Source organism: Indicator indicator, chromosome 6, assembly GCF_027791375.1.
Source record: "Indicator indicator isolate 239-I01 chromosome 6, UM_Iind_1.1, whole genome shotgun sequence".
Classification (NCBI taxonomy): domain Eukaryota; kingdom Metazoa; phylum Chordata; class Aves; order Piciformes; family Indicatoridae; genus Indicator; species Indicator indicator.
The window spans coordinates 22,918,326-22,932,966 of record NC_072015.1 but is presented as its reverse complement, the minus strand read 5'-3'; the positions used below and the strand labels follow the sequence as shown (position 1 = coordinate 22,932,966).

At 41.1% G+C, this 14,641-nt stretch overlaps 1 protein-coding gene across 2 annotated transcripts in view; it reads left to right on the top strand.

The window, feature by feature from the left end:
* Positions 1 to 14,641, top strand: part of GRB10 (growth factor receptor bound protein 10) — a 62,416-nt gene that overhangs the window by 31,045 nt on the left and 16,730 nt on the right. For both annotated transcript variants that reach the window (XM_054381672.1, XM_054381671.1), the window contains exons 3-4: positions 7,075 to 7,231; positions 12,738 to 12,853. In XM_054381672.1, coding sequence (XP_054237647.1) covers positions 7,075 to 7,231; positions 12,738 to 12,853 — 273 coding nt within the window. The remainder of the gene's footprint in view (positions 1 to 7,074; positions 7,232 to 12,737; positions 12,854 to 14,641) is intronic.

Here is a 14,641-nt window from a genome sequence, read left to right as displayed (position 1 = left end):
TTGTATGAAAAGCAATTGCTGTTGGGAGGAGTGGTGTGGAGAGAAGGGAGCTCATTTACGGACTTTTAATCAAAACTAATGGGAAATTCTGAGTGGGGGACGATGAAGGAGAAGAAGAAAATGTAAGCTGTCAGTGCTGTGACCACAGGAAGAGTCTGGACCCCCAGGTTCAAGACTGGGTGAGCTGGCTGTTGCTGGGCTGCCTTCCCAAAGGTATGGACTGGTACTGTGTCAAAAGCCTATCCAGACTGCTTCAAAGCTTTCTCTTCCAGCGTGTTACAAATACCCACAATCTTCAGCGCCATTCATAAAGGGCTATTGTTAATCCTAAAAGGATTGAAATTTACTTTCTCCTTTCTTTTGCCTAAAAATGAGAGGCAAAAGAGGAATTGAGTTGGAAGATGTGAAAATGTTGAATTATCTGAACATGTCAACATTAAACCAAAGTGGGAAGGAGTGAAACAGCTTTTGGGGATACTGTCACAAAATCGGTATGTTGTCTGTGTGTAGGCATCTATCATTTAGACTGGCGTTCTGCTGTACTTACAGTTTCCAAACCTCCAACCCCCAAGTATGTGAGCACACAGAATAAATATTTTCTTCATGCAGGCAGTGGTTATGTCTTGAAAACATGCTCTCTACAGTACTTCTTAAAAGTACATAGCACATTTCACACCTTTGTGTGTGTGTGTAAACAGCTGAGATTTTTGAAGAAGCTTCGATACAGTTGCTATACAAGCCTTAGCCTATACAGAAGTCATTAGTACTTTTAAGTTTTGAGAAGGTAGAAACAGATGAGTATGGATTTCATCCACTGTGTGTGTAATAAATGGCCATTTTCATGTGTAGTTTTGAATGAGATAAGGAGAAGCTTTGTCTTATGTTTTACAACATTTGGGTTTTAGACTTTAATAGTAGTCCAGATATACTTATTGTGTATGTTCCTTTAAATGTGCTTTATGAAAATGCAACATCACACCCTTTGATTATTTTTTTAAGCTCAAATATCCACAATTGCAGTGTATAATTATGCCAGTAGTAAAAGAGACATATTTGCTAGAATAGTCATTGTGGCCTGAATTCAGCTGATATAGTTTACAGTATCCAACTGAAGTCCAGAGTCAGGAGCCTAGATTCCCTCTGCAGCTAGCAAAGACACACAAATGCCTTTGTTATGTGCTTTAGGTCAAAAGTTTCTACATTTCTCTACCTTAACCTCAGAAGGAATTTAACTCTCTAAAGCTACCTGGGATAAGCATGGGCCCAGACATTTGTACATAATGGGTTCAGAAGCACTAAGTATCCAAATACCGAGGCTGACTTGAACACTGTGATTCCCAAAACCTCTCTCACTGATACAACCTGCACAAAATTCGTGACTTAGTATTAGTGTTTGACGACCACTGAACATGTGATGATACTGTGACTCCCCTTCAAGTCAAGTGACACATCTGACTCTCGGAAATGTGTTTAAAATTCATCCCAGCAAAGAGGGACAGAATCAAGAGAATCAGGGTTTTGTAACATGGCCAAGTTAAGCTCCCCCCGCCTTTCCTTTTTTTAAGATTGCTGTTCTGAATATGGAAGTCAAAGACTAAGATCTTGATCTTAAAACAATCGTTATACTTTGTTGTTCATAGGCTTTCAGACGTGTGCCTAAATATAGTGTATGCCACAGGAGAGTTAATGTTGCTATGAGAACCTTAACCTCAGCATTTCCTATGTCTGTATGTAGGAAAAAAAGCAATGATCAAAAAACTGAGCAGTTGTTTTTCCTTTTTAAGGAAGTGCTGATTCTTTGTATATAAATGACTCTATCTGCAGTGTATTGCTATTACTGCTGCTGTTTGTGTGAAGGGCTTTTTACTTACCTGAGAAGGCAAAAAGAGCCATAGGGTTGACTTACATATTTATTTCATCGTAGCACTTGAAATTCCCATCTCTTATAATGCTGCCTTAATGCTGATGGGCAAGTAAGGGGGACAGAAAATGTGTAGATGTGGTTGACCAAGTTGCTTGCCTGTCAGGTGTGTACAAAGCTTAGAGGCTTTTCTTTATTAAAGGTTTGCTACTTTAGGTAGTAAGTCCTTCCTTTTTTAGTTACCTCTTCAACTAGGCAAGTAGCAGTTCAAGGGTAATCTGCATACAAAGCTTGAGTCTTCAGTAGCTTTGAATTGACTGAGCCTGACTGAAAGCATCCCTGTACCTACAGTGCCTCTGTTCTTGTAAGCCCATGAGCTTTGAGTACAGAAAGCTTTCAGAAAAACGATCTCATCAAAACAGGATTCCACTGAAAACAAGAAGTACCTCCCTGGTACATAGGTGCCTTCTGTGATAAATTGCTGCTTCTGCTTGCACAAGGTACATGCATTTCAGTTCAATTTTCTTTTATGTTTGCCTCGCTGATGGTAAAATTGTCATGTCTGAACATCTCAATGAGTGGAATCAGGAACTAAAAGTAAAAACTTGCTGGACTGATTTTCAGTTTGTGCAGCTCTTGCTAGTGATTCTTCAGTGTATTTTAGTGGCAGTAGCTCTCTGTAATGTCTCTGATAAAGGGAAAGTCTTGAAGAACTAGTGTACTGAGACCTTTTATCTATTAGATTTCAGTCAGAGGGCCTTCTGATGATGGATACTCTCTCCTTATATATTTAGTTTGGAATTACAATCCAGAATAAAAAGGTTGGTTTGTACTTATACAAATTACACGGTGATTCATTTCAGTTTGTAGAATGCAAATTTGGATCTGTTTGATGCTGAAGATTTTTAACATAATGTCATTTAAAAGTGTGATTTTTTTTTTATATAATTGTATACAGTCATAGGTTTGCTTCTGCAGAAAAAGGAAAAAAATAGAGAAGCAGAGAAGTGGCTGTGACATGACTGCAGGATTTTTTTTGTCCTCATTCCTTACAATGTTTGTGTTACATGATGCACACAAAATACTGCAGTGAGGTTGAAGAACTGGAAGATGAAGCAGATATGAGGGTACTCAAGATACATAGCCCATTATATGAAACCACTGAAGTGATAAATATTAATGTTCTTCTAAATTTTTAAGTCTGTCTTTCTTTCAAAAAAAAATGCTTGGAGGAAGAATTCTTCCTGGAACAATGGTGCAGTCTGTTATCTGCTCCTTTACACTGTAAAGCACTGAGTGTTCAGCCAATATAATGCTCTGGTTGGCTTAGCATTCTTAACCTTAATTTTGAATAGAAGGTGCCTTGTGCTGCTGACGTAATTAGGGCCTTTTGTAAATCACTGTTGCAGGCAGTCTGCTGTTGCATTTCACTGCATTTGTGGGAGGGATGCAGAGCAAAATGTCAGACTAACTTTCTGAACTTACTTTCAGGCCAAGTGTTTTCATTATTGGATTTTATTCAGAATAATAATTGCATTTTATTCAGAATTAGTTGTTTTATTTTCCTTTGTAGATTATAAGCCCCAAATCAGTTTTGCAAGTGAAACTGTGTTTCTGGTGGAAGAAGTTTGAATATGGAGCCTGTATCATCTTAAAGTAGGGGAGAAAAAATACAGGAAATGTGAGAGGGTTAGATTTGATTTTAAATTAAGTCCCCTCTGTGATACAGGAATATTGTTATCTGCCTTTTTTATCACAGAAGCTGTCAGAAATTTGAGCTGAACCTTTGTCATTGAGCCCATTCTGTATTTGTGGTTACACATCATGCTTTGCAGTATGTGGGGGCATAAAATCCCCTTTCCTTTTGCATAAGCCCCTTAGGGACAGGGACTGTTGCACTCTTGCCTCCACAGAGGCCTCAGGGTTTCTTCTCACTTCTGTCTCCTGTTCTCTAGGGCACAGTTCAGCTCAGGCCATTACATCCCCTCCTGATGCAGTCTGTTATATATCCATGATGTCAATGGTGATACATGGCTTTGCACTGTCCTTGATAGCAAACACATCATTACTAATAGTCATTTCTGCATTCACACTGTCCACCCCACTGCACTGCAGGGCTGTAAAAGCATTAAAACCCCCAGCACTGACTGGTCCTGTGAATGAACATACCAACACTTTTATGGTAGCTCCCAGAGCACTGTGAGAACAGTGGTGTGCTGCCTGTAGGGTCTGGTTCACAGGAGCAGGAAATGTGGGTTTACAGCAGAGTTGTGCACTGGACAACAATCGTGCGTCCTGTAACTGCTTTAAGATGCTGCTGTACACCAGGACATCTGGTATTGGCTCAAACTCTGGGCAAGGAGGGGGAGGGACCTGACCCCTTCACACTGAGGGAGCATGGCATGAATAAGCATGAAAGACAGCTACAGCCTTCTTCCAGTGGCCATGCTCCGGTAAGTCTCCCCAGACTTGGAAGAAGGGGAAAGTATGGTTGCTGTCCTATGACTCTTTTCTGCCTGCTAGGACTTCAGAGGCACCCACAACAGAGTAGATTTCCCTCTTTTCTGGGACTTGGCAGTGACACAGATCAGGTGCAGCCTGCTTTATATTGCTGCCTCGTTCCCAGCACAGCCGCAGGGAAGGAAAAAGAGGGGTTCTTTGTGTTCCAGGTGTTGCAAAAGGGGCAGTTTGTCTGGCGTGTGCCTGGTACAGGCTCTCATGTGAAGTCTGAGGCAGAAAGCTCGGGGCTGTGCTGTGCCTTCTCAGTGACTAATGAATGAATGAATGATGTCACCAGGTTGGTTCCTGAGGCAGGAAATCCATCCAAAATAGTTTCGTTTCAATACAGAAAAGCGTTATGTGCACAGATTAAGCAGAAATTAGAAAGGCATCCCTCCACTGCCACCTTTTCAGTTCTGTCACTCCTTTCCTGACAAGGAGTTTGAAAACAAGGGGGTGTCTCTCCCCAACTAAAACCAATAACTTTTCTGTCCTGTTGAACACTGGCTTGCTCGCTCAGGGAAGGAATGTGAAAAAATATATCAAGGGGATGTCTCTCCCCAACTAAAACAAACCAATAACTTTTCTGTCCTGTTGGACACTGGCTTGCGCGCCCTAATTGCAAACCGGTGTTAATTTCTGACGAGTATCTCGGGCATCCATCCGTCCGCCCCACCGTGTCCGTCTCGTATTCCCCCGAGCGCGCTGCGCTCAGTCCGGTGCCGGGCAGGCGGCTCGCTGTGGCGCGGTGCAGTGTGCCGCTTTACTTCGGAAGAGGTGCTGCCGCAGAAAATAGACCTGCCCGCAGGGGCAAATAGCCGAGTGACACACCCCAAGCCCTCCCCCCAACAAATTTCTGTGTGTGCGAGGATGCCTGAAGTATTGGCAGGAGCGGGAGTGCAGCTGTAACATTGTACAGCACGCATGCCTTCCTCACAGCTACAGCAACCGGGATGCCCCCTCCCTCCAGAGCCTACTTCTGAAAGAGCTGCCTCATCCCTGCTGTCAGACGAAGCCGTTTCCTGAACGCCCGGCTTTGAGTCACTTGGGCTAAAGGCGGCTTTAACTCCTCCCTCCCTGGGCTTGAATTTGTACGTAGCGAGGTGGGAGGGTGGGAGAGAGGCGGCGGCCGGCGGGCGCTAGGCGTGCGGTGGTGCTGCTGCCGCCCTCTCGTCCCCGGTCCGCAGCACCCGGCCCGGGGCAGAGCGTCCCGCCACCGCCGGGGCTCGGGGCCGGGGCCGGGTCCAGCCTAGGCCGGCGGGGAGCGGCGGGAGGAGAAGTTCAAGTGCTTAAGTTGCAGGCAGATGACATCAGCCGCTGCCACGCCGGGCTGCGGGCAGGCTCGGCGCCGGCGCTCAGGCAGCACGCCTGCCTCCGCCGGCGGGGTCGCGGTTCCCCCGCCTTGCAACTTTGGGGCTGCTCAAACGCCCGTGGGTGGTCATAAAAACAAATTTCCTTTGTGATTTCTCTTTCTTTGGGTGGGGGGGGGACGGGAAGGGGGGGGACGGGAATAATTTGGAAGTCTGATAGTGTGTGGGAAATGATTACATCAGTCGGAGGGAGGGCTAGGATTGGTCTACACAGTGTGGTTTGATTCACTACCGCAAAGATTGCGTGTAACCCTTTGAGTGGAGCTGTGGCAGAGTTGTTTCCCTCCCCAGAAACAGTCCCCATAGCAGGGGCTACGTAACAGGTACGGTACCGCCATCCGCTGACACCACCGGCACCCTGGGCCGCCCAGCTGTAGGCTACAAAGGGTCGGTGGAGGCAGAGAACAAACTCTCTCAAGAGGCACTCTCTATTTAAAATGCCATCTTGTTCTTCTGACTGCTGCCTTTTACGTGCTGTTGAGGTAAGATTTTCCATATCAAATTACCCTCTGGGTTTTTGTTAGAATCACTCTTTCTTGCCAAGATCTGGAGTGTTTTATACGTGGAGCTGATTTAAATCTCAGACCTGCATGTCCACACGGAGAAATAATTTTGTGGCAAGTGTCTCTCGCTTGAGCAGAACAATGCAAAGACGAAAGCATCTGTATAATTCAGGAGGTGGGGAGAAGGTTGCTGACTTGTTCTTTCATCTCCATTAATATTTAGGATATGCAGCATATGCACATTTGATTTCAAACTACTTTCAAAATGGAAATCAAAATAGAAGTATGAGCAGGGAGAGAAATGTGTGGACTGTGCTAGCTGATTGATCCACCAGCAAACTGCAAGTTGGGCTTCCCCTAGCAAATCAGTAAAAAGTTAGTAGGGAACAAGAGAGCCATTTTTAATTTTCAGGGCCTTGTCCTGCTCCTAAGTAAATGTTTGAAGGCCTCCAACAGGATCACAAAGAAAATTGTGTGTATGTATTTGACTGGATGCAATTTTTCTTGCCTACTCTTGCTGAAGTACTCTCTCGATACTGTTTCACGTTTGGTTACCTTACACAGCTTTATACAGAACCTGCTCTCTCACTGTTTCTGCCTATGTGTTCACATTAACCCTGCTGAACCTTTGTTTAGTGCAGGGAGGTGTTGGGGAGGGGGGGAGGGGAAATAGGGCAAGAGGGCATCAAGAGAAAGTGTTTGGAAGTGAATCATCCATGTCATTTGTCCTGGCCGCCAAGGTGCTTGGAACCCTCACACCAAGAGGATACTATTCTACGGTAGCTGTGTGGTTTGCCTATTTCAGAGCTGTTGATCTGTAAGTGTACCCTTTATGTTGCAGGATGTAAAAGTCTTTAGTGAAGATGGAACAAGCAAAGTGGTGGAGATTCTAGCAGACATGACAGCCAGGGACCTCTGTCAGCTGCTCGTTTACAAAAGTCATTGTGTGGATGATAACAGCTGGACACTAGTGGAGCATCACCCTCACCTAGGATTAGGTAGGGAATGGTCAAAGGGGTGGAATGGTTACCTGGGAACATAAAATATGTGTAATTCGTATTAATGTGCTTCCAGCAAGTTTTTTCTTTCCACTGCTTTTATTTGTACAATTAGCTAAAGTCGTGTACGTGTTTTTCATGTATCACAATTTGATGTGTTAAGCATTTAACCCATTTTAAGTCCTTTTATTTCCCATCCTCTCTTTTTTTTTGTTTTGTTTTATTATTATAAAAAAGGAAAATAACTGCCAAATCTTCATGCTAACACTCTGTTGCTACCTTACTATGTCTGAAGCTATTGCAAATAAACAGCTTAGGAAAATTAAGCTTGATCCATAGAGTACTAGTCCTGTGAAACAGCTCAGCTCATCACCAGCTGGGAGACCTGGGTGAACAGACTCAGCTTTGCATACCTACAGTAATGCTTATGAAAGCTAGACATGCTGAGGTGGGGGAAGGGGTTGGCTAAACTTGACTTCAGGCAGTGAAAAAATGGTGGCACCACCCACAAATCCATGGGCAATTTCTGGACCAGCAGTGGCATCTGCTCTCCAGTCGGCAGCTCTTCCACCTAATTGAAATTAAGGTGTCATGGTTACAGTTTCAAGAAGGCAGCAAGAGGAAGAACGGTGGGGAATTAAATAACACCGTGAATTGGTTTAATTACAGTACCTGAAAGGATCTCATGTTATTCAGTCTTGCTTTTCCTGTTATTTTGTGTCATTGAATAGTTGCAAGGCTCTGCTCTGGAGCTTGCAACTGCATATCGCTCAAACACGCTGTCTATAATTCTACATAGCATTCAGTAATACTTTTAAAAGTGTGGCATTTGGGATATTAGTCAATGTATTTCAAGACAAATCATAAGCTGTGATCACTAGCACTGTAATTGTGAATGGTATCTGTAGCTCACAGAGGGGTTTTTGTTGTCCAAAAATGTAATTCAGAACCCTTACAAATAAAAAAAGGAAACAATTTGCTGGAGATGCAATGCCCTAAACTACATTCACTGCTCTACAGAATAGCACTTAAAAAAAAAAAAATCCTGGTTATTGAATATCTCTACTAATATAGAAATATGTGGGAAAAAATAACACGGAACACTCGTTTCCATATGTCTATGATATACTTTCAGTACTGAGAACATAGGACAAGGTGAAGAATTAAGGTCTAAATACAGAATCTTTGTCTCCGTAGGTTAATATGCCACATGCATGTTTCTATCAACCTTTACAAATTTTCAGTTTTATCAATGCTCATTAAACTACCAGGCTCTATTTTTCTATATTCTCTTTCCCATCATTGCTGATTGCCAAGGTATTGTGTAAACAGAAGCCTTCTCCTTTGTAACCAACATCCTTCTCCTGCCAGATTCATTCAATGATGCCACAATTCAGTGTTTGTGACATCACAATAGCTTCCATGGTGACTAATTGTGCTGTCAAACTCTGGTGTGTGACATCTCTGAATGAATCGGGCAGGAGGCTGATTAGGAAATCAAAAGCTTCTGTTTACACACAAATAACTTGGTAATTAACAATGATGGGAAAAGAGCAAGATACTTATCGAGCTGCATTTATATACATGGGGACCTGCCTGTCTTAGAAGTTCGTTTCATACTGAAGCACAAAGACTGGCCTGGCTGTCCCAGAGAAATGAGGTGTGCAGGTTGGGGCTTCTGCAGCCACCAAACTTGGTTCTGCAGGGATTGCTCCAGGGCCATCCTCTGTAGGCGATGCAATAGATCTGTGTGAAAAGTAAAGCAGCCTTTGAGGGTGTAAAGTGAACAAAAAAAAAAAGCATATTTAAGGCATAAAAAAAGATGTAATGATACAGATTTCAGATATTTGAAAGGACATAGACAGGAAAAGGAACAAAACAGTTTGTTTAATGGGAGACAGAAACATCCAGTTTCTTGTATTTGGGTACCGAGTTATACACTGATCTATTCAATAAACTTTAAATACCAACTTTCATGAGTCCAAACAGTTTTGGTTGCAGTTTGATTTTTTTTGTTATTTCTTGTTATTATATGTGTTATTTTTTTGCTTATTTATAGCTTCTCTGTAGCTTAAATGTTTCCCTGTATTTCAGGGATTGTCAGTTGAAGGTAGTAATCTATCTGCATCTTAGATGACGTTATTATCAGGTGTGTGATGTTCCCTACTTTTTCCTCAGGAAATAAGTTTGCCGGTATAAGTATGAAACAATGGCAAACAGGTCTTTAGCACTGTGTAAAGAAATATGGTTTAAGAGCAGTGAGAATTCTATATTTCCAGAATATGTTATTTCTTACTCCAAACAGTGTAGTGTTCTGACTTAATGCTGAAGTGGTAATCCTGAAGCATACCACAAAACAGGAAGTTTCTTTGTTAAGCTCACTTTTTTTTTCTTTTTTTTTTTTCTTTTTTACCCCCATGGTCTTGCCTAATACTACTTCCCAAAAGAGCTCACTTTGCAAAACCATTTCATATTTTTACTATCGGACAGTCTCAGGACAAGAGCAAATTTCTGAAGCCAGATACCTATTTATTATTGTGCTGATCTTTGAGGTCCCCAGTTTTTAAGGAACCTTCATCTGACTACTTAGGTTGCATGTAAAGTGAACTCAATTACAAATAACCTGTGTACTTGCAAATGACTTCAAACAGCTATTGCACTATGCATAGTATTTCTGTTCTTACTGGAGGCGGCAGTTTTGTACCAATTAACATCAGACCTGCTTAGATTCGACATGTCCACTGTCCCACTAGTATCTGAAACACTTTGTGGTATTTAAACAGCCTGTGAAACTTGAATGGGTCCTGTTATTTCATTTGCAATTAGAAATACACCTAACCTGTTCATAAAGTGTGGTGTTCTCCCTTTATGCTGGTCCATAATTGACTACCATCAGTTTAGGATGGAGACTGAGCTATCTGTAGTGGGTATTAACAGAAACAATAATGATGAAGACATAGTGTCATGATATTATGTCTGGACACTAAACGCTCCCATACCTACAAACCTCATTTTTCCAGCTCCAGAATTGACTGTTCATCTTATTCAATATAGTTGAAGCAAGAAAGAAAACTAGTAGGGCTCCGAGATATATGTAGGCTTAGAAGAAAGACTTGCTGCATAGTTTTGTACATAGATTTTCTTGTTTATGTATGCATGGAATTTGATTTGCCTTAATCTGAATGAATTAAAAGTGGAACAGTTAGACACAGCACTTGCTAAAATACAGAACCAAGATGGGCCATTTCAAACTTCAGTCTTCCTGTCATTTGTAGTGATTCTCTAATCGGTAATTTGGGGATAAGCCTGTGAGTTGTTCAGGATGGAATCCATCTCCTTTTCTTATCTTGTAATTTTTTCTAATATAGGACAATCTGGGGTGGGGGGGGCGGCGAGGGGAAAGTGTCCTTTTCTTCTGGCAGGTGTGTAGGAATGACTGAGCAGAGCCTATCATAGATTAAAAGACATTTCTGCTCACTTCAACAGCAATGCCACTTGAAGACAGACTGACCTATCGAATTTAACAGGCTGACTTCTGTGCTAGTTTTGCATCAGGAAGCTCAAACAAGGGCTGAGGTTGAGCTGCAGATGAGTCAAGTGATAGTTCATCTCATTTGTAATAACCAAATGCAGATTAAACAAGAACTTCCCAAGTGCACAATGTCTATGAAGTAGTAGCAAACTGACCAGGACTAGCTTCCTTTCTACATGTATGTGCTTATGAAATGCTGCACCTTTTCTTCTAGAGGACTTTCACCTCAAAATGAAAATGTAAACATTAAATCAGAGTGCTTATCACCACAGAATTTCAAAAGGCTCTTGATTTAATAAAAAAATACATCTAGGTCAGTTGCCTAAACCATCTAAGAACCAGTCACTGAATATATTTACACAAACTAATTATCAAAACACAAAACAAATTGTTCATCTACACTGTACTTCTTTCAGGACAGAATGAACAAGGTGTGATTTGTCCCTGCCCTTAGGCAAGTGCTCCTCAGTATGTTAGGAAAGTGAAGACCACACTTAGTGCAATGACAGTAGCAGTCAATAGCAGGATGTTTGATCTTTCAGGATTCATACTGTGATGAAGATTCATGCCAACGTAATTAAATGGTTTTTAGAGAAAGTATTATCTAAAAAAAGCAGAAAACCTTTCACCCTTATAGGCCCTCTGTCCTCATCAGAGTGTGGTTGTCTAAACCCTATTATAATAGTAGCAGTAAATCAGCTGCAATGCTTTCACTTTACCTGTGAATCCCCAAGATCATGTGGAGCTTTAAGTGCTAAATTCTCAGTTGGTGCAAAATGACTTAATTAACTGTTACCAACATCAGCATTGTTGTGTACATTAGTCAAAGGCCTAGCCCTTAAAAAGTGGTATTATGTCTGATGCACTAAGAGAAAGCTCTATATTTGAGAGCAGCCCACTATGGAAAATCTTGAGTGTTAACCCCCTCACATGCAATCTATATCAAGGCTGGACATTGCAAATGCACAGTAAATGCTGTAGTCATCCGTGAGGTGGTGTTACTGACAGTCTAAATGCAGGTGAAAAAGACAATGGGATTATTCAGCAATAGGTGAATTTTTCAATCAAATAATTTACATTAATCTGCTAAATTGGATAATGCAAGTGACATTGCAAGAGCTTGCTACTTTGACATACCAATGACTGCTTGCCTTCTATCCTGAAAACACCCCTAGAGAACTTGGGTGACAGCCTGGCATTTGTAACCATGGGAATGCAAGGATGCATGAAGTGGGGAAGGGACTGTCCAAACTTCCTTGGCCAGTACGTCACACACATTTCAGATAGAGCTTTGCGAAGGTTATTTTTTGTTTGACCTCAATTTTTATTTCTTATTATATAAGGGATCAAAGTACTCACTATTAAGACAACTACCTTGCAACCAAATCTAGAGCAGAAAATTGCCCTGTCATGTGTACAAAACATTTGTCTCTGTCAGTATTCCTGTAAAGTAGATCCTGTGACCTCTTTTCATAATAAACCCCATTGTCTAGTATCTACAATAATGACCTGAAGTTCACCTTGAAATGAACTGGTTTTATAGAGTGTGATCAAATAGGACAATGTATTTCTGTGATAGTTGAAGACGTAATGGTGGCCTTTCTGCAACTTTTTCCCCCTTAAATCTGTCCACCTTGCCAGTTCCAGAGCATATAGCCAGCACCAAAAGAAGAAGTTTGTGTGTGTTATCTAAGCTACTGCATGCATAAAAAAATCTTTCTTTTCTCAGCAGTCTGTGCTTAGGAAACCCTGATGTAGAAATAGTGTTTGAAGAACACTGCTATGTAATCTTAAACTTTGTACTATTTATACCCTAGTTCCTTTAAATGTTTCATGGCAGTATGGTTTGAATGCTGTGGTATGTTTTGTACACTTAAACAATTACACTAGGTTGTTTAACTCCTGTTCTTTAAAAGCTGGTTTTGCTGCTCCTCCTGGTTGGCTGTGCATTAACATTGTGTTCTTTTTCCACAGAGAGGTGCTTGGAAGATCATGAGCTCATAGTTCAAGTTGAGTCCACAATGGGAAGTGAAAGTAAATTTTTGTTCAGGAAGAATTATGCAAAATATGAATTTTTCAAAAATCCCATGGTGAGTCTCATTACTTAGTTGTTTACACCACAGAGAGATTGCGGTAACATTGCTGGGCACTGTTATGTCTTAACATATATTACAAGAAAAAAAAGGCAACCAACAAACTGAATTCTTTCCAAAGAAGTTTTAAACAATGTTTAAATTCCTTTTACTCTCTTTCCAGCCTAAAAACCTCAAGTGTTTTCAAGTTACCAAATATACTTCTTTCAAAATGACTATTGTTCCATTGGAGAGTGACCAAGGCAGAAAAATCTTTATTGGTTTAGGAAAAACAGAAGTGCCATTTACTAACTTTGGTCAAAGTTACTTGATTTGAAGCAATTTGATCACATAGGGTGCAGTATCCAAACTTTCTAATTTCTGACAGTAATAGTTTTTTTAAAAACCCTATAAGCAAGCCCTAAAGTGGTTATTATGTACAAGGAATTTCCAATTTATCATTTTGAACGTTGAACAAGTGTCTCACCTATGGCTGTGCTTTACTAGTGTACTCTACCTTCTTTACTGATTGTAATAACTCAGCCCCCTCTATGTCCTAATGTGTATTTGTGCTTGAAAAGCATCATATGTCATAGCTATACTTATTCCTGGATTTGTAAGATCCTTTGAATGTTGTCATTCTAAGCTGTTTGCAGTGTAACTGCTTATTTGGGGATGATGTTTGAAATTTTATCTAACAATTAAGTTTGAACAGGCCATTGGCACGAAGTGATGTCAGCTGATGTGACCCATCTAGATAGCTGAAGAAGGATAATCCAGAGGTGATTTAGGTGGGGTCAGCTGGGTGTTTGTGGTGCTAGAAGAAAAAAGATACATGAGGTCACATGAAAATTTATTGCTGAAGTTACTGCAGATGATAAATTAATTCCTTCCCTCATAGGCACTAATGTACAATTGCTGCATCCTTGCACATGTGCTGGCATGTACATTTGTCATCTGCTACTGCCTGTTTCAGAGGCTGTGCCTTGACTTACTGTGTGAAACATTTCTGTACATGGAGTGTTTATAGTTTGTCACTTGTGTTGTCCTTCCTATCTGATAACCTATGAACATCTGAGTGTGGTACAAAACTTTGGTATCACAGAAGCTAGGACACTGGTGTCATGTGGTATACTGGAGCATGGGTATAAAACCTAGAATGCTTGGCATGTGGTTCCAGACTCCTGCAATCAGAGAATAAACCATTCTTTTGGTGTAAGAATGTGAAGGCTCCATATCTGTTGCATTAGCTGTTGCCATATGGCACTGTCTCTACTCAAAGGAGGCTGGTAAATGTTAATTTTCATAATTCATTGTGCAGCTTACCTGGCAGAAGAGTGATTCCTCTTCAGTCTTCCTCTTTATGCCCTAAGACTAAAATTTCAATTGTCTGAAGAAAGACAAATTTTCTAAATTGAGAATGTCTTGTGATTCATCATGTTATAATCAGTCATTGTTTTATTTCAGACATTCTGCTTGCCTTGATGCTCCAAATAATGTTTAAAAAGTTCAAGATTTATTTAATATAATTGCTGTGCATAGTAAAATATACTGAGTTATTTAGGCATTTTTAAGCATGTCAAATGGAAAGGGGAAGTGGAGGAATAAATCTGAAGTCAAGTCACCAATCTGGAAGTCAGAAAACTGTCTGGCCTTTGTCATGCAAAGATTCAGTATGAATGAGATAATGAAGCGGACGCCTGATGCTGAAAAGCTCTGTAGAAGCACCTGTTTGTGTGTTAAACAGTATTGGCTTCTGTGCTCGTGGAATGGGGGACAGGAGGTACACGTCTGATTTGAGATTAT